At 47.4% G+C, this 13314-nt stretch overlaps 1 protein-coding gene across 4 annotated transcripts in view; it reads right to left on the reverse strand.

Annotated features, from left to right (window-relative positions):
- svep1 (sushi, von Willebrand factor type A, EGF and pentraxin domain containing 1) overlaps positions 1-13314 on the reverse strand; it is a 225490-nt gene that overhangs the window by 140730 nt on the left and 71446 nt on the right. For all 4 annotated transcript variants that reach the window (XR_005461542.1, XM_038804133.1, XM_038804134.1 and 1 more), the window contains exons 7-11: positions 8647-8844; positions 6617-6735; positions 5836-5965; positions 3810-3917; positions 2258-2389 (exon numbers count right to left, since the gene is read on the reverse strand). Coding sequence is in view for 3 of the 4 variants with exons in the window: in XM_038804133.1 (XP_038660061.1) it covers positions 2258-2389; positions 3810-3917; positions 5836-5965; positions 6617-6735; positions 8647-8844 (687 nt within the window). In the remaining variant the exon portion in view is untranslated. The remainder of the gene's footprint in view (positions 1-2257; positions 2390-3809; positions 3918-5835; positions 5966-6616; positions 6736-8646; positions 8845-13314) is intronic.

A 13314-nucleotide genomic window follows, 5' to 3' on the forward strand; every position in this document is an offset into this window, starting at 1 on the left:
TGGAGTTTGCACATTCTCCCCATGTTTGCGTGGGTTTCGCCCCCACAACCCAAAAAACATGCAAGCTAGGTGGATTGGCCACGCTAAATTGCCCCTTAATTGGAAAAATGATTGGATACACTAAATGTATTTAAAAAAAGAATCAATTCTGTCTTCTAACCAAGGCTTTCAGCTTCCCCGCACTATATCCTATCTGCTATCTCCCATCCCACTCTCTTAACCTGTCTCTACATCTTTGTGGCCTTTTAATCTTTTCATCACGGTTTACTATTCCACCAGGTCTGTGTCATCAGCAAACTTCAACATGTGATCCCATCATGGAGGTTGTTGAGCCTGAGCTGAGCCGCCGGCGTTCACTCTGTCTGGTACAATCTGCAAACCAGAAAATGGCCTCCTCTCTTTTTCTGTTTGTTAACTCTTCCCTTAATCCAGGTTAATAGATTACCGTCAATCCTTTCAACCTTAATCTTGTGCAACAATCTCTTGTGTGGCATCTTACTGAACGCCTTCCTCCTATCAGTTTCCTTTATCTATCCTGCTCATTCTGGCCTTCAAGATCTCTTCAGTAGATTAGTCAAACACAATTTCCCTTTCACAAAGCCGTGCTGGCTCGGCCTGAGCATAAATGATTTTCCAGGTGTCCTGTTACCGTGGTCACTGATAACACATTCGGACATTTTAATGTCAGAATAATTGGCCTGCAGTTCCCTGATTTCTTTCTCCCTCCTTTCTTGAACAGCACGGATGGTGATGTCCAGCACGAGGGGACATAGCTTTAAACTGAGGGGAGATAGATATAGAACAGATGTCAGAGGTAGGTTCTTTACTCAGAGAGTAGTAAGGGCGTGGAATGCCCTGCCTGCAACAGTAGTGGACTCGCCAACATTTAAGGGCATTTAAATGGGTCATTGGATAAACATATGGATGATAATGGAATAGTGTAGATGGGCTTTAGAGTGGTTTCACAGGTCAGCACAACATCGAGGGCCGAAGGGCCTGTACTGCGCTGTAATGTTCTATGTTCTAGCAGGGTTAGTTACACTTACAACTTTCCAATCCACAGGAACCATTCTAGAATATAGGAAATGAGATCAAAAAGCAATGGATCCACTATCTCTGTGCCACTTCTTTGAAAATAATATAAGCTGTCAGGACCAGGTGCTTTGCCAGCTTTTTCCCCCATTTATTTCTCCAGCGCTTTTTTCTTTATTAATGTTAATTACTTTAATCCCTCATTCTCACTAGACTCCAACCACCCAGGAATGTTATCGCCCTGGGCTGGTTTAGCTCAGTGGGCTAGACAGCTGGTCTGTGACGCAGAACAAGGCCAGCGGCGTGGGTTCAATTCCCTTACCAGCTGAGAATTTGGAATTCTCCCTCGGTGTACCCGAACAGGCGCCGGAATTTAGAACAGTACAGCACAGAACAGGCCCTTCAGCCCTCGATGTTGTGCCGAGCAATGATCACCCTACTCAAACTCACGTATCTACCCTATACCCGTAACCCAACAACTCCCCCTTAACCTTACTTTTTTTTTAGGACACTACGGGCAATTTAGCATGGCCAATCCACCTAACCCCGCACATCTTTGGACTGTGGGAGGAAACCGGAGCACCCGGAGGAAACCCACGCACACACGGGGAGGACGTGCAGACTCCGCACAGACAGTGACCCAGCCGGGAATCGAACCTGGGACCCTGGAGCTGTGAAGCATTGATGCTAACCACTATGCTACCATGCTGCCCCAAATGTGGCGACTAGGGGCTTTTCGCTGTAACTGCATTGCGGTGTTAATGTAAGCCTACTTGTGACAATAAAGATAATTTATTATTTTATTTTTTTCCATTCCACCACCCAATCATGGGTTTCATTGCCAGATCTTGCCCCCCCCCCCCTTTATTTCCCAAAAGCCTTTGAGAATGACTGGAACATTTAATTGGATCATAGAATCTTACAGCACAGAATGAGGCCATTCAGTCCATCTTGCCTGTGCTAGCTCTTGGAAAGAGCTATCCAATTAAACCCACTCCCCTATCCTTCCCCCATAGCCCACACATTCCTCCATTTCAAGTATTTATCCAATTTCCTTTTGATTATTGAATCTGCTCCCGCCGCCCTTCCTGGCAGCGCATTCCCCAATCACAACTATCTGCCGTGTAAAATAACAATCCCCCGGGTTCCTTCGTCAGTTCCCTTAAACCTGTGTCCTCCCGCTGTGTGAATAAAATACTTGCTGAACTCCAACATTGGCCCGTACCTCTGATGATGATTTGAATATCACAGGTCCTGCTATTGCCAGAAGGATCCGTTGCAGTGTAACGGACAACTGTCTCTCCACGGGAGAAGATATCTCCAGGCGAATGTGTCTTTTTAATCTTTACTGGAGCACCTGTGACCAAGGAAGGAGAGGGGTTTGAAAAGTGGAATCATGAGGCTTATTGCTTGCGGCATGGCAACATCTTTGACGAGAGCTGGATTCATCCATGTGTCTTTGAAATAGGTATCTGTCTTTATCACCTTCAAGACAATCTGGCGGTGTGGAAAACCTGCCCTTTGTAGAACTCTAGGAGTGCAGGGGCCACTTGAGTCCATCACGCAGACCAGAGATTTCCTCAGGGGGGTGGGGCGGGGGCCAGTTGCGTTCATAATAGGGTAGATTGTTATGAGTTAAATGGCTTCACCCACACACCCCCCTATCTCTGTAAACTGCTCCAGACCGACAACCCTTTGAGATCTCCGCACTCCTCCAACTCTGACCTCCCCACTCTACCTCCCCCGGTTTCCACCGGTTGGGTAGTGAGGGGGGAGAGCTGACGCCAGCATTTCCTAAAATGGGGGGCGAGTTAGGAACAGGAGGAGGTCTGTTCTACCACTCTGTGAGATCGCTGATTGACCTTGTCGTGTTATTCACTCTGGGGTAACACGGACTGCAACTGGCTGCAGTCGTACTTGAAAGTAGACTCCAAACTTTGACGATAGTTCAATACCCTTTATTGAACTTGTTAAGCAGTGCACACAGTTCGCTGTGGGTTTGACACTCTACTAATCTAAGCGTGCTTACTGTAACTAACTAGACCAGACTAGCTCTGAGCCACGTGTAGAAGGTGCTAACTGATATATACACCCTGACTGTCACTAGAGTTCTCACCAGTGGAAAGAATGTTGATGCCTCGTGTGTTTTATAGTGGGAAACCACCTTCTAGTGTTCTGCCTGGTGATTGGTTGTGTTCTGTCCTATGTGTTGATTGGCTGTACTGGGTGTCTGTCACTGCCTGTCTTTATCTCATTATGTGCATGAGTACATATCATGACAGACCTGCGGCCCAACTGCACATACCCACCTTTGCTGCCTTTCTCTTAATACCTTCGACTAACAAAAGTCAGAATTAAGACTAACAATTGATCCGTTCTCATTTGCAGAATAATTCCACATTTCTACCGCCATTCATGCGTTTCCTAATTTTACTCCTGAAAAGTTTGGCTCTAATTTGTTGACTCTGACCTGCTCCAGCCCCCCCTCCAAGTCCTAGAGTCCCCAACTCGGAGAAAGTGTTTGTCTCGATCTACCTGACCTGTCACCCTTGTTACTGCCCTGAAAACGGAGCATTACCCAGAAGCAGCAAAGAGGACAATTGCCTCCTCTACGGACCATGAGAGTCACAGGTCCTACTTTCATGATGAGATGCAGTTACCATAATACACAGCCACAGGGAGATGTCAGATCTAAAGGTAAACAATTGCTACCTCAATAACTTAAAAATTTGAGATTTAGAAACTGCTTCTCGCCCAAAAGCTGCAGACGATGATACCTGAGTTATCCGAAAACTGTGGTTCCTCCCAGAAGGCCTGATAGGTCTCCTCACGTGTCAGGATGGGCAATGGTGAGCGACACCTGTCAATCACAGGGGGTTCAGCATCTAAAGAAACGTAAAGAAATCATTCTCGAAGTAAACTCTGTCCTGAGCTGTTGCTGAAACGTAAACAATGGTTCCGTTGGAATGAGGTAGATTGTACAGGGCGGAGACTAAACTCTCCCAATGAATCTGTGACCTTTGCCCTTTCAGGAAGTTTATCCCCGGTCACGTTAACTCACCGGGTGAACAAGGTTCTCCTCATCTCCCACTCAATAGCATTGTAATAATCTAAAAGTTCTCAATTCAGAAACACATTGAAATGGAAGCTGTCTGACAGGAGGATCTAATGATCCCCCCCCCCCCCCCGCCCCCCACCCCGCCAACTCTCTGTCTGATCCTGCCAAAGTCAAATGAATTTTGAAGTATATCATATATAAATATACCATAAGTACTTTGTGGACATTTAAAGCTTTTTCTTGCTACCGTCCCCACAGCCTTCTGGCTCCATGTTCAACTGTGTTAAAGATACTTCATAAATATACACATTTTAAACGGCGGCTTTCAGAATACCATAACGCAAATAGGTCAGATCTTAGTTAACGTTTTTTTAATATGTTTAGAAACTGAATGAAGGCCGAGGCACCAAAGTCAAATCTGTGAGAAGCCTTTGGGGTGGCCCGAAGCCGGAGTGGTTCACGCCACTCCATCACACCGGGAACCCCCGCCCCGCAGGGTAGGGGAGAATCCCGGCCCAGGACTTGATGGCCACGGAGATTGTGTTCATAACATGGCCAAACAGGTTGTTTGTCAGCCAGTAAATCCATCCACTACACCTGATGTCAGGCTGTAAGAGTGGAAGAATTTTTCCTGGTCAGCCATACTGCAGAGGGCAACGGCAAACCACTGCAATGATTGAAATGAAATGAAATGAAAATCGCTTATTGTCACAAGTCGGCTTCAAACGAAGTTACTGTGAAAAGCCCCTAGTCGCCACATTCCGGCGCCTGTTCGGGGAGGCCAGTACGGGAATTGAACCGTGCTGCTGGCCTGCCTTGGTCTGCTTTAAAAGCCAGCTCTTTAGCCCTGTGCTAAACCAGCCCCTAATTGGCCAAGAATAATAATGGACCAATCCAAAGCAAATCTGTGGTCGCCAACTCCTCTTGGGCCTGTTAGCTGGAGGAGGAGGAGGATGTAAAACCGATGTGGGTGCAAGGAGGAAGAAGATGGTGGGTTCATTTTAGAAAGATGTATAAAAGCAGCACGGTAGCACAGGGGTTAGCACAGTTGCTTCACAGCTCCCGGGTCCCAGGTTCAATTCCCGGCTTGGGTCACTGTGCGGAGTCTGTACGTTCTCCCCGTGTCTGCGTGGGTTTCCTCCGGGTGCTCCGGTTTCCTCCCACAGTCCAAAGATGTGCAGGTTAGGTGGATTGGCCAGTATAAATTGCCCTCAGTGATCAAAAAGGTTGGGTGGGGTTACTGGCTTTATGAGGTTACGGGGATAGGGTGGAGGCGTGGGCTTAAGTGGGGTGGTCTTTTCAAGGGCCGGTGCAGACTCGATGGGCCAAATAGCCTCCTTCTGCACTATAAATTTTATGATTCAATGGTAATTTGAAGGATGAGACATAAGACAGGCTGCAATGTGGAGGGAGGTTGGTCCCCAAAGCTGAGAGAATGACCACTCATACAGTCCGGAAGAGTACAGGAAGAGCTTCCAAACATATACGCATATAAATTAGTGTCTCTAGGACTGGGAAGAATCTTTGCCGATGCCAACTCTGTAATCTGTAAGGCCGTAAAGGAGAAAGTAGACATCATTCCAAGATGCTTAATCATTCAGGATCACTGGTACCATAATTATATTTCCTTCCTAAAGAGAAAACTACTGGCTTTTGGGACAGCTCCCAAATCTCTGAAACGAGAGGAGAATTGGCTAAGATCACTGGATCACAGCTGTGAATGTTCAGGAGTAGCATCGACTCACCAATAACCTTTATATTAAAGGAACAATTTGCTTTGTTCCCACTCTTGTCCACTGCTGTATATACGATGGTGATTTCTCCAATTGGGAAGAGGTGAGGTGGAACTATTGCAGGAATGACTTGTAAAGACACCTGATAATGTAGAAGAAAAGTTACTGTGAGCGGCAATGTTTCCCTGAGTTCAGCACGAGAACCCACCCGCTCTTAAACGGCCATGGAATCGTCTACTAAAAAGGGCGGACGGAGCCTTGCATTTAAGATCACGTTTGAAAGATGGCACCTCTGATAGTACAGCACTCCCTCAGTAATGTCAGCCTAGTGTTTGTCCTCAAGCCATCTGTCGTGAGACTTAATCCTACAATAATGTGGCTCAGAGACAAGAGAGCCCCCCCCCCCCCCCCCCCCCCCCCCCCCCCCCCCCATTGAGCCCCAGCTGATGGAAGGGAGGTATCACAGTGGTAATGTCACTGGACTCGTAATCAAGAACACAGGCTAATACACTGAGGGCATGGGTTCAAATCCCATCTAAAAAGCCGTCTGGTTCACTAATTTCCCTTTAGAGAAGGAAATCTGCCATCCTTACCTGGTCTGGCCGACATGTAACTCCAGATCCACAGCAACGTGACTCTTAACTGCCCTCTGAAGTGGCCAAGCAAGCCACTCAGTTCAAGGGCAATTAGTCATGGGCAACAAATGCTGGCCTCACCCAGTGATGCCCATATCCCATGAATGAATACAAAAAGGTGCCAACACTTTATCCTTAAACAGATACCCAGCACTGACCTCATCAGCGGAGTTATCATTAGTTTCTGGTGTCTGCCAGGTGACATTCGCTGTTTTCTGATGTTCTGCAGTTACCACCTTGAGTTCCTCTGGGCAATGAATTTGAGGAGCCTCATTGTCTAATTGATAAAACAATATGAAAAATAAATCACCACCTTGTCAATTAAATTTAAACAAGTACATTTACATCGTAATATTGCTCACCCAATGGAAGACTGAATAGTATTCACGGGGCAACTATACAACAATATCTTATAGATATCTCGCACTTTTAATGTAATAAAAATGTCTACATCTTGGACAAATAAGGACCCTTCCTGTTGATTATTTTTTCCCATTTGTTTTATTTTGTTGTTATCAGTTTTGATGCATGGATATTTAATGGACATTTCCTTTAAGGTCAGCAGAGAAAGTGAGCAACACAAAAGTTTCAAAATAGTACACTGTGCTATGATGCTTTAGCTCCTGAACAGAAGAAGTCAGACTTTATGGCACCCGAGAGATCGGAGAGATTTGGTTTGAGTGGTTGGCTGGTGGCCAATGGATTGGCCAGGGACAATATTCTCCCTGGCAACAGGGAGTTTTCAAAGGACAGGACAGAGAAAGCACCTGGACGCTGAGCGGAAAAGCCGTGGTTTTTTCTCTCCCTCACTCTCAAATGTTTCCTGCCTGTTGATCCTGAGTCTGCAGAGAAGTCTCGAGATCCTGATGCATCTACAGTGAAAACCACTGCAGACTGAAAGCAAATACCTCATCCAACTGGAGGTTTAGATTAAAAGAATTTAACTGGAAGACATCCATCTGAAACAGAGACTTTTATCCTTTTAAGTTTAGTATTATTTTTACACCTCTCTTTCCCCTCTGTGTTTGGCTGTCTTGTGTATTTATAGAGGGCGGAGAGGGTTAAAGGAGAGTCGAGAGGTTAGAAATTAGGTAGTAGTTAACCAGTTGTATTTGTTGCCTATTTAATTAGTTATTGTCATTAATAAATGTTAATTGTGTTTAACTTTACAAATCTAGTTATTGGACAACCAAAGACTTCATGTATTTTTGAAATTAAGAGTTAATTAAGATGGTCGGGAATGTGTATTTAAATGTGAACGGACAGGCGGTCACCCTCTCATCTCCCCCACCCATTAAGGTAGGAGCAGGGAAGACATTCCCAACCGGAAGCCATTTGAGATCCTTGAGCAGCCAATTAAGCACCAATTAATGACATGATCCTGGTACCACTGTTATTCTACTAGTGGCCAGGAGTGGCGGGCGCGATCATGTTGGAGGCCATGCACCGTGCTGGAGGCCGTGAACTGTGTTGAAGCCCGTGCACCGTGCTGGAGGCCGTGAACATATTGATGGCTGTGACCATGTAGGAGGCTGTGATCATGTTGGCGGCGGTACGTCCTGGCAGCCTCCCTGTGGGCTCTGGTATTGGGAGGGTCCTTCTGACTGGACATCCTGAGGCCCACAGACCGTTTCCCTGGCAGCAAGGGCTGAGCCTCCCCCACACATCACCCAAGCCCACTGAGAGTCCCCCCTCTTTCCCTCTTTCCGGGGGCAGGGCCTGCCTGACTGACTCCACTGAGCCGGCCACTCTCACCTATCTGCTGGAGGCCTCCATCGATGTCCTGGTTGTGTGGCCTGTTGCACTTCCAGCAGTGGCCACCGCTCCTAGTGGCGCTACTGGGACTGGAGAGCTGTCAACTCTCAGATTGTTGAAAGCTCCTGAAGGCAGGAACCTTTCTGTTAAAGTCACGAGAACCCTGATGGTGGGCAATGAACAACCTGATTAACATTTAAACCCGTAGAAGTTCCTGCAAAATGGCTGTGACAGGGTTACCATCGGCATGGCCCGTAAATGCGGCCTGCGATCAATGTTGTAATATAGGAAATACAGTAGCAAGACACCACAGACAGCAAGGAGGTAAACAACCAACTTCTTATATTTGGGCACAAGTGTGGATGTTGCAGAAGGCTCCAAACTCAAGCCCTATTTTAGTGCAAAGATAAAGTTCTGGGGAAAGGGGGTTTACCTTGACAAAAGGCCTTTTGCAGCACCTGACTCCACTTGCCACTGCTCAGGCAGTGAACTTCCTCCTTGACGCCAGACAGGCTGTAACCATGGCGACAGCTCAATTTGCACACGCTCCCTGGTTTCATTGCTGTTTTCCTGCAAACAGTGGGGGAAACTATCACCCCACTCAGCTTCTGAATGGCTGTGCAATGGACCTCTGTTGAAAAGCCAAGAGAAATAGAACTGAAAACAGGTAACAGCGGGAATAAATCGAACAAAATAGATTCAAATTAAATGAAAACATCGATGTGAAAACGATGCAGGCTTCGAGTTCTTTGCCCATCTCGTTTGGGTTTTGGACTAATCTCTTCCATACGGAATATTTGGTTGGGGTGTTGACTGTGCTGGCAAGTATGTTTGTACATTGATAATCACAAACTCTCTGTGTGGCAGAAGAAAAAAAACATTCCTATCGGGACAAGCCCTGTAATATCATGCAGCACAGAGAAACCATAGTAATTCTGTTGATAATGGCTCCAGTATTGCCAACACCAAACCGTTTTGTAACATGAAAGACCTTCCTGGTCCGCTCAGCCCCTCACACATTTCCTTCACGGAGAAACGATCCCCAACCTGTTCACTCTTTCCTGGTAGCTCTCACCTCTCAGCTCTGGGATTAGAGGAAGATTTGTTTTCTGCACCTTCTCCATGGTCAGAATTTTACATTTCTCAGGTTAGAGCGCCCACTGCAGAAAGAGGCCATTCAGCCCATTGCGTCTGCACCGGCCCTTGGAAACAGCACCCTACCTAAGCCCACACCTCCACCCTATCCCCGTAACCCAGCAACCCCAGCTAACAGGAGGACACTAAGGGCAATTTAGCATGGCCAATGCACATAAGCTGCACATCTTTGGACTGTGGGAAAAAACTGGAGCACCCGGAGGAAACCCACGCAGACACTGGGAGAACGTGGAGACTCCGCACGGACAGTGACCCAAGCCGAGAATCGAACCTGAGACATTGGAGCTGTGAAGCAACTGTGCTAACCACTGTGCTACCATGCCACCCTAAAATGTGTGTTGCATTAGTGAACCAGATGGGTTTTTACAACAATTAATAACAGTTTCCTGACACCATTACTGAGACCAGCTTTCAATTGCATATTTTTCATTAATTGCCTTGGTGGGATTTGAACCCACAGCCTGGGTTCCCAGCTTACTCACACATACACACACACACACAAAACAGTGCTCAGTGTCTCACAGAGCATGTTTCATGCTGGAACCATCTTCCTGAACTGCTGCAGTTCATGTGGTGTAGGTACTCCCACACTGCTGTTAGGGAGGGAGTTCCAGAGTTTTGACACCTCCAGGGGGTGGTGTTCCCATGTACCTGCTGCCCCCGTCCTTCTAGATGGTAGAGTTTGTGGGTTTGGAAGGTTCTGGCGAAGGAGCCTTGTTGAGTTCCTGCAGTGCACCTTGCCGATGGTGATGTGTTGGTCTAACATCGATTGCAACTGGATGCAGTAAAACGGGAAACAGGCTTCCGACACAGGAGATGGTCCAACACTGTTTTATTGAACCTGTTGATTGCTGTACATAATCTGCTGTGGGTTGACACGCTATTAACCTAACTGATAACCTCCTACTGGTTTGACCAGACAAGCTCTCTATCACATGGTGATGATGTTCATTGGCTTGTGCACTGCGACTATCTCCCTTGCCGTGTCCTGTGAGAGAGGGAGAGCCTTAATGCCCTGTGGGCTTTATAGTGGTGGTGTCCTGTCTGGTGATTGGTTGTTCTGTGTCTTGTGTATTCATTGGTTATCCTATGTGTCAATCACTGCCTGTCTGCATCTCATGATATACATGAGTGGATATTATGACAGATGGTACACACGGCTCTGGCTCGCTCTTGGTGCTACTGTATTTATATGGCTGGTTCCAGCTCAGTTTCTGGTCAATGGCAATCCCTTGATAGGAAATGTCCTGACAGGTAAGAATGGCAAGTTTCCTTGCCTGAAAGCATTAACCAAGTGGGATTTTACAACAATGAATAATAGTGTACTGAGAGTAGTTTTATATTCCAGATTTATTAATTGGATTTAAAATTCTCCAGCTACGGTGGTGGGATTTGAACCTGTGTCACTAGGACGTTTGCCTAGCCTCTGGATTACTAGTCCAGCAACATTACCACTATATCACTATCTCCCCCTGGGAATCAGAACAGTGCACAGTACCTGCAGTACAATCTCACCAAGAGTCTACACAAATGTAATATAACTTCTCAACTTTACTAGTCCATCTTTCTGGTAATGAATCCTAGTGTGTTTGTTTGTGTTTTTGTTTAGCCATATTAATCTGTTATAAATGAATAATTTGTGTGCCCTGTGTCCCCGAGATCTCTCTGCTCTTCTACCCCATTTTGATACTTATTTTCTGAGCAGTATTTGGTCTCCTTATTTGTCTTCTTTGAAATGTTTTGCATTTATCTTTATTGAAAGTTCAGTTTCTAATTACACGCCAATTTTCCACGTTCTTCAATGTCTTCCTGTGTATTGTCATGGTCCTCCTCTCGATCAATTTTTAAAAAATATATAAATTTAGAGTATCCAATTATTTTTTCCAATTAAGGAGCAATTTAGCGTGGCCAATCCACCTACCCTGCACATCTTTGGGTTGTGGGGGCGAAACCCATAAAAATACGGGGAGAATGTGCAAACTCCACACGGACAGTGATCCAGGATCGAACCTGGTACCTCGGCGCCGTGAGGCAGCAGGGCTAACCCACTGTGCCACCGTGCTGCCGTCCTCCAGTGCAATGATGGTCGGATTGGTGTTGCGCACAAACTTTAGAATGGTTGTGATGGTAACGAAGGCGGTATTAACCATATGCTGCCTGGGAGGAATGTGAGTGGCACAAGATCTCTCTGCTGCCCCCAAATTGGAGTTAAGCTTTCTGATGCAATTGCCAAGTATGCCAGCTGGTGGCAGTAGCTTCACCTAGATAACCAGTGAGGTGAGGCTGACTTGATCAGCAAGGTGCTGTCATCTGTACATTCTGCCTTCTGACTCGCAGATACATGTTGATTAAAATGGAGACTTATTTCCAGGGGAAAGGGCAGCATGGTAGCATTGCGGATAGCGCAATTACTTCACAGCTCCAGGGTCCCAGGTTTGATTCCGGCTTGGGTCGCTGTCTGTGCGGAGTCTGCACGTCCTCCCCGTGTCTGCGTGGGTTTCCTCCGGGTGCTCCGGTTTCCTCCCACAGTCCAAAGATGTGCAGGTTAGGTGGATGGACCATGATAAATTGCCCTTAGTGTCCAAGATTGCCCTGAGTGTTGAGTGGGGTTGCTGGGTTATGGGGATAGGGTGGAGGTGTGGACCTTGGATAGGGTGCTCTTTCCAAGAGCCGGTGCAGACTCGATGGGCCGAATGGCCTCCTTCTGCACTGTAAATTCTATGATAAAAATGATGAACATGCAAGTCTCCGCCCGCGTCTTAAACAAGAGACACAGAAATAAATCAGTTCACCATCACAATCTATTTCATTCCAACATTATTGCCTTCTGTTAATCGCCATGAAGTTCTGGCCTTCAAATCTAAAGCAGAATTTAAATAAATGTGAGAGATTTTTTCATTGTGAAGAATGACATTAACCTACAGCACGAGAACAAATGAACAGACAATTGTCAGGTTGCAGTGACTAAAATATTCTTTTTTAATTGGCTAAACAATGTTCAATGAATACTCAATCATAAATTAAAACAGAAAGTGCTGGATAAACTCAGCAGGTCTGGCAGCATCTGTGGAGAGAGAAACAGAGTTAACGTTTCTGATGTAATCGATCCTCCCACAGAACTTGTACTGAAATCCTCAGACCCGGAAATTCTGCTTTGAGTGTGGACTTTGTTGAGAATTGGGCCGGGATTCTCCCCTACCCGGCGGGGCGGGGGGTCCCGGCGTGTTGGAGTGGCGTGAACCACTCCGGCGTCGGGCCGCCCCAAAGATGCAGAGGTCTCCGCACCGTTAGGGGCCAAGCCCTCACGTTGAGGGGCTAGGCCCGCGCCGGAGTGGTTCCCACTCCGCCGGCTGGCGTGAACGGCCTTTGGCGCCACGCCAGCCGGGGCCGAAAGGGCTTCGCCGGCCGGCGTAAGTCCGTGCATGCACCGGAGCGTCAGCGGCTGCTGACATCATCCAAGCGCATGCGCAGGGGAAGGGGTCTCTTCCGCCTCCGCCATGGTGAAGACCATGGTGAAGGTGAAAGAAAAAGAGTGCCCCCATGGCACAGGCCCACCCGCCGATCGGTGGGCCCCAACTGCGGGCCAGGCCACCGTGATCGCCCCGTGCACCCCCCAGGACCCCGACGCCTGCCCGCGCCGCCAATCCCGCCGGTCAGGTAGGTGTTTTGATTTCCGCCGGTGGGAAAGGCTTGACAGCGGCGGGACTTCGGTCCATCGCCCCCGCTGAATCTCTGCTGGCGGAGAATTCGGCACACGGCGGGGGCGGGATTGACGTCGGCCCCGGGCGATTCGCCGACCCGGCGGGGGTCAGAGAATCCTGCCCTTGGTATCTGTTGGTGTGAAGCTATTGTGAGCAACACTTGAAATCTAGTTTGTTTTTACCGTTCTGAATCTTGAATTCATCAGAAAGAATGCGCGCCTAAATTCAAGAGGAGGCCATTCAGC

This window comes from Scyliorhinus canicula, chromosome 8 (genome assembly GCF_902713615.1).
Source record: "Scyliorhinus canicula chromosome 8, sScyCan1.1, whole genome shotgun sequence".
NCBI classification, from domain to species: Eukaryota; Metazoa; Chordata; class Chondrichthyes; order Carcharhiniformes; family Scyliorhinidae; genus Scyliorhinus; species Scyliorhinus canicula.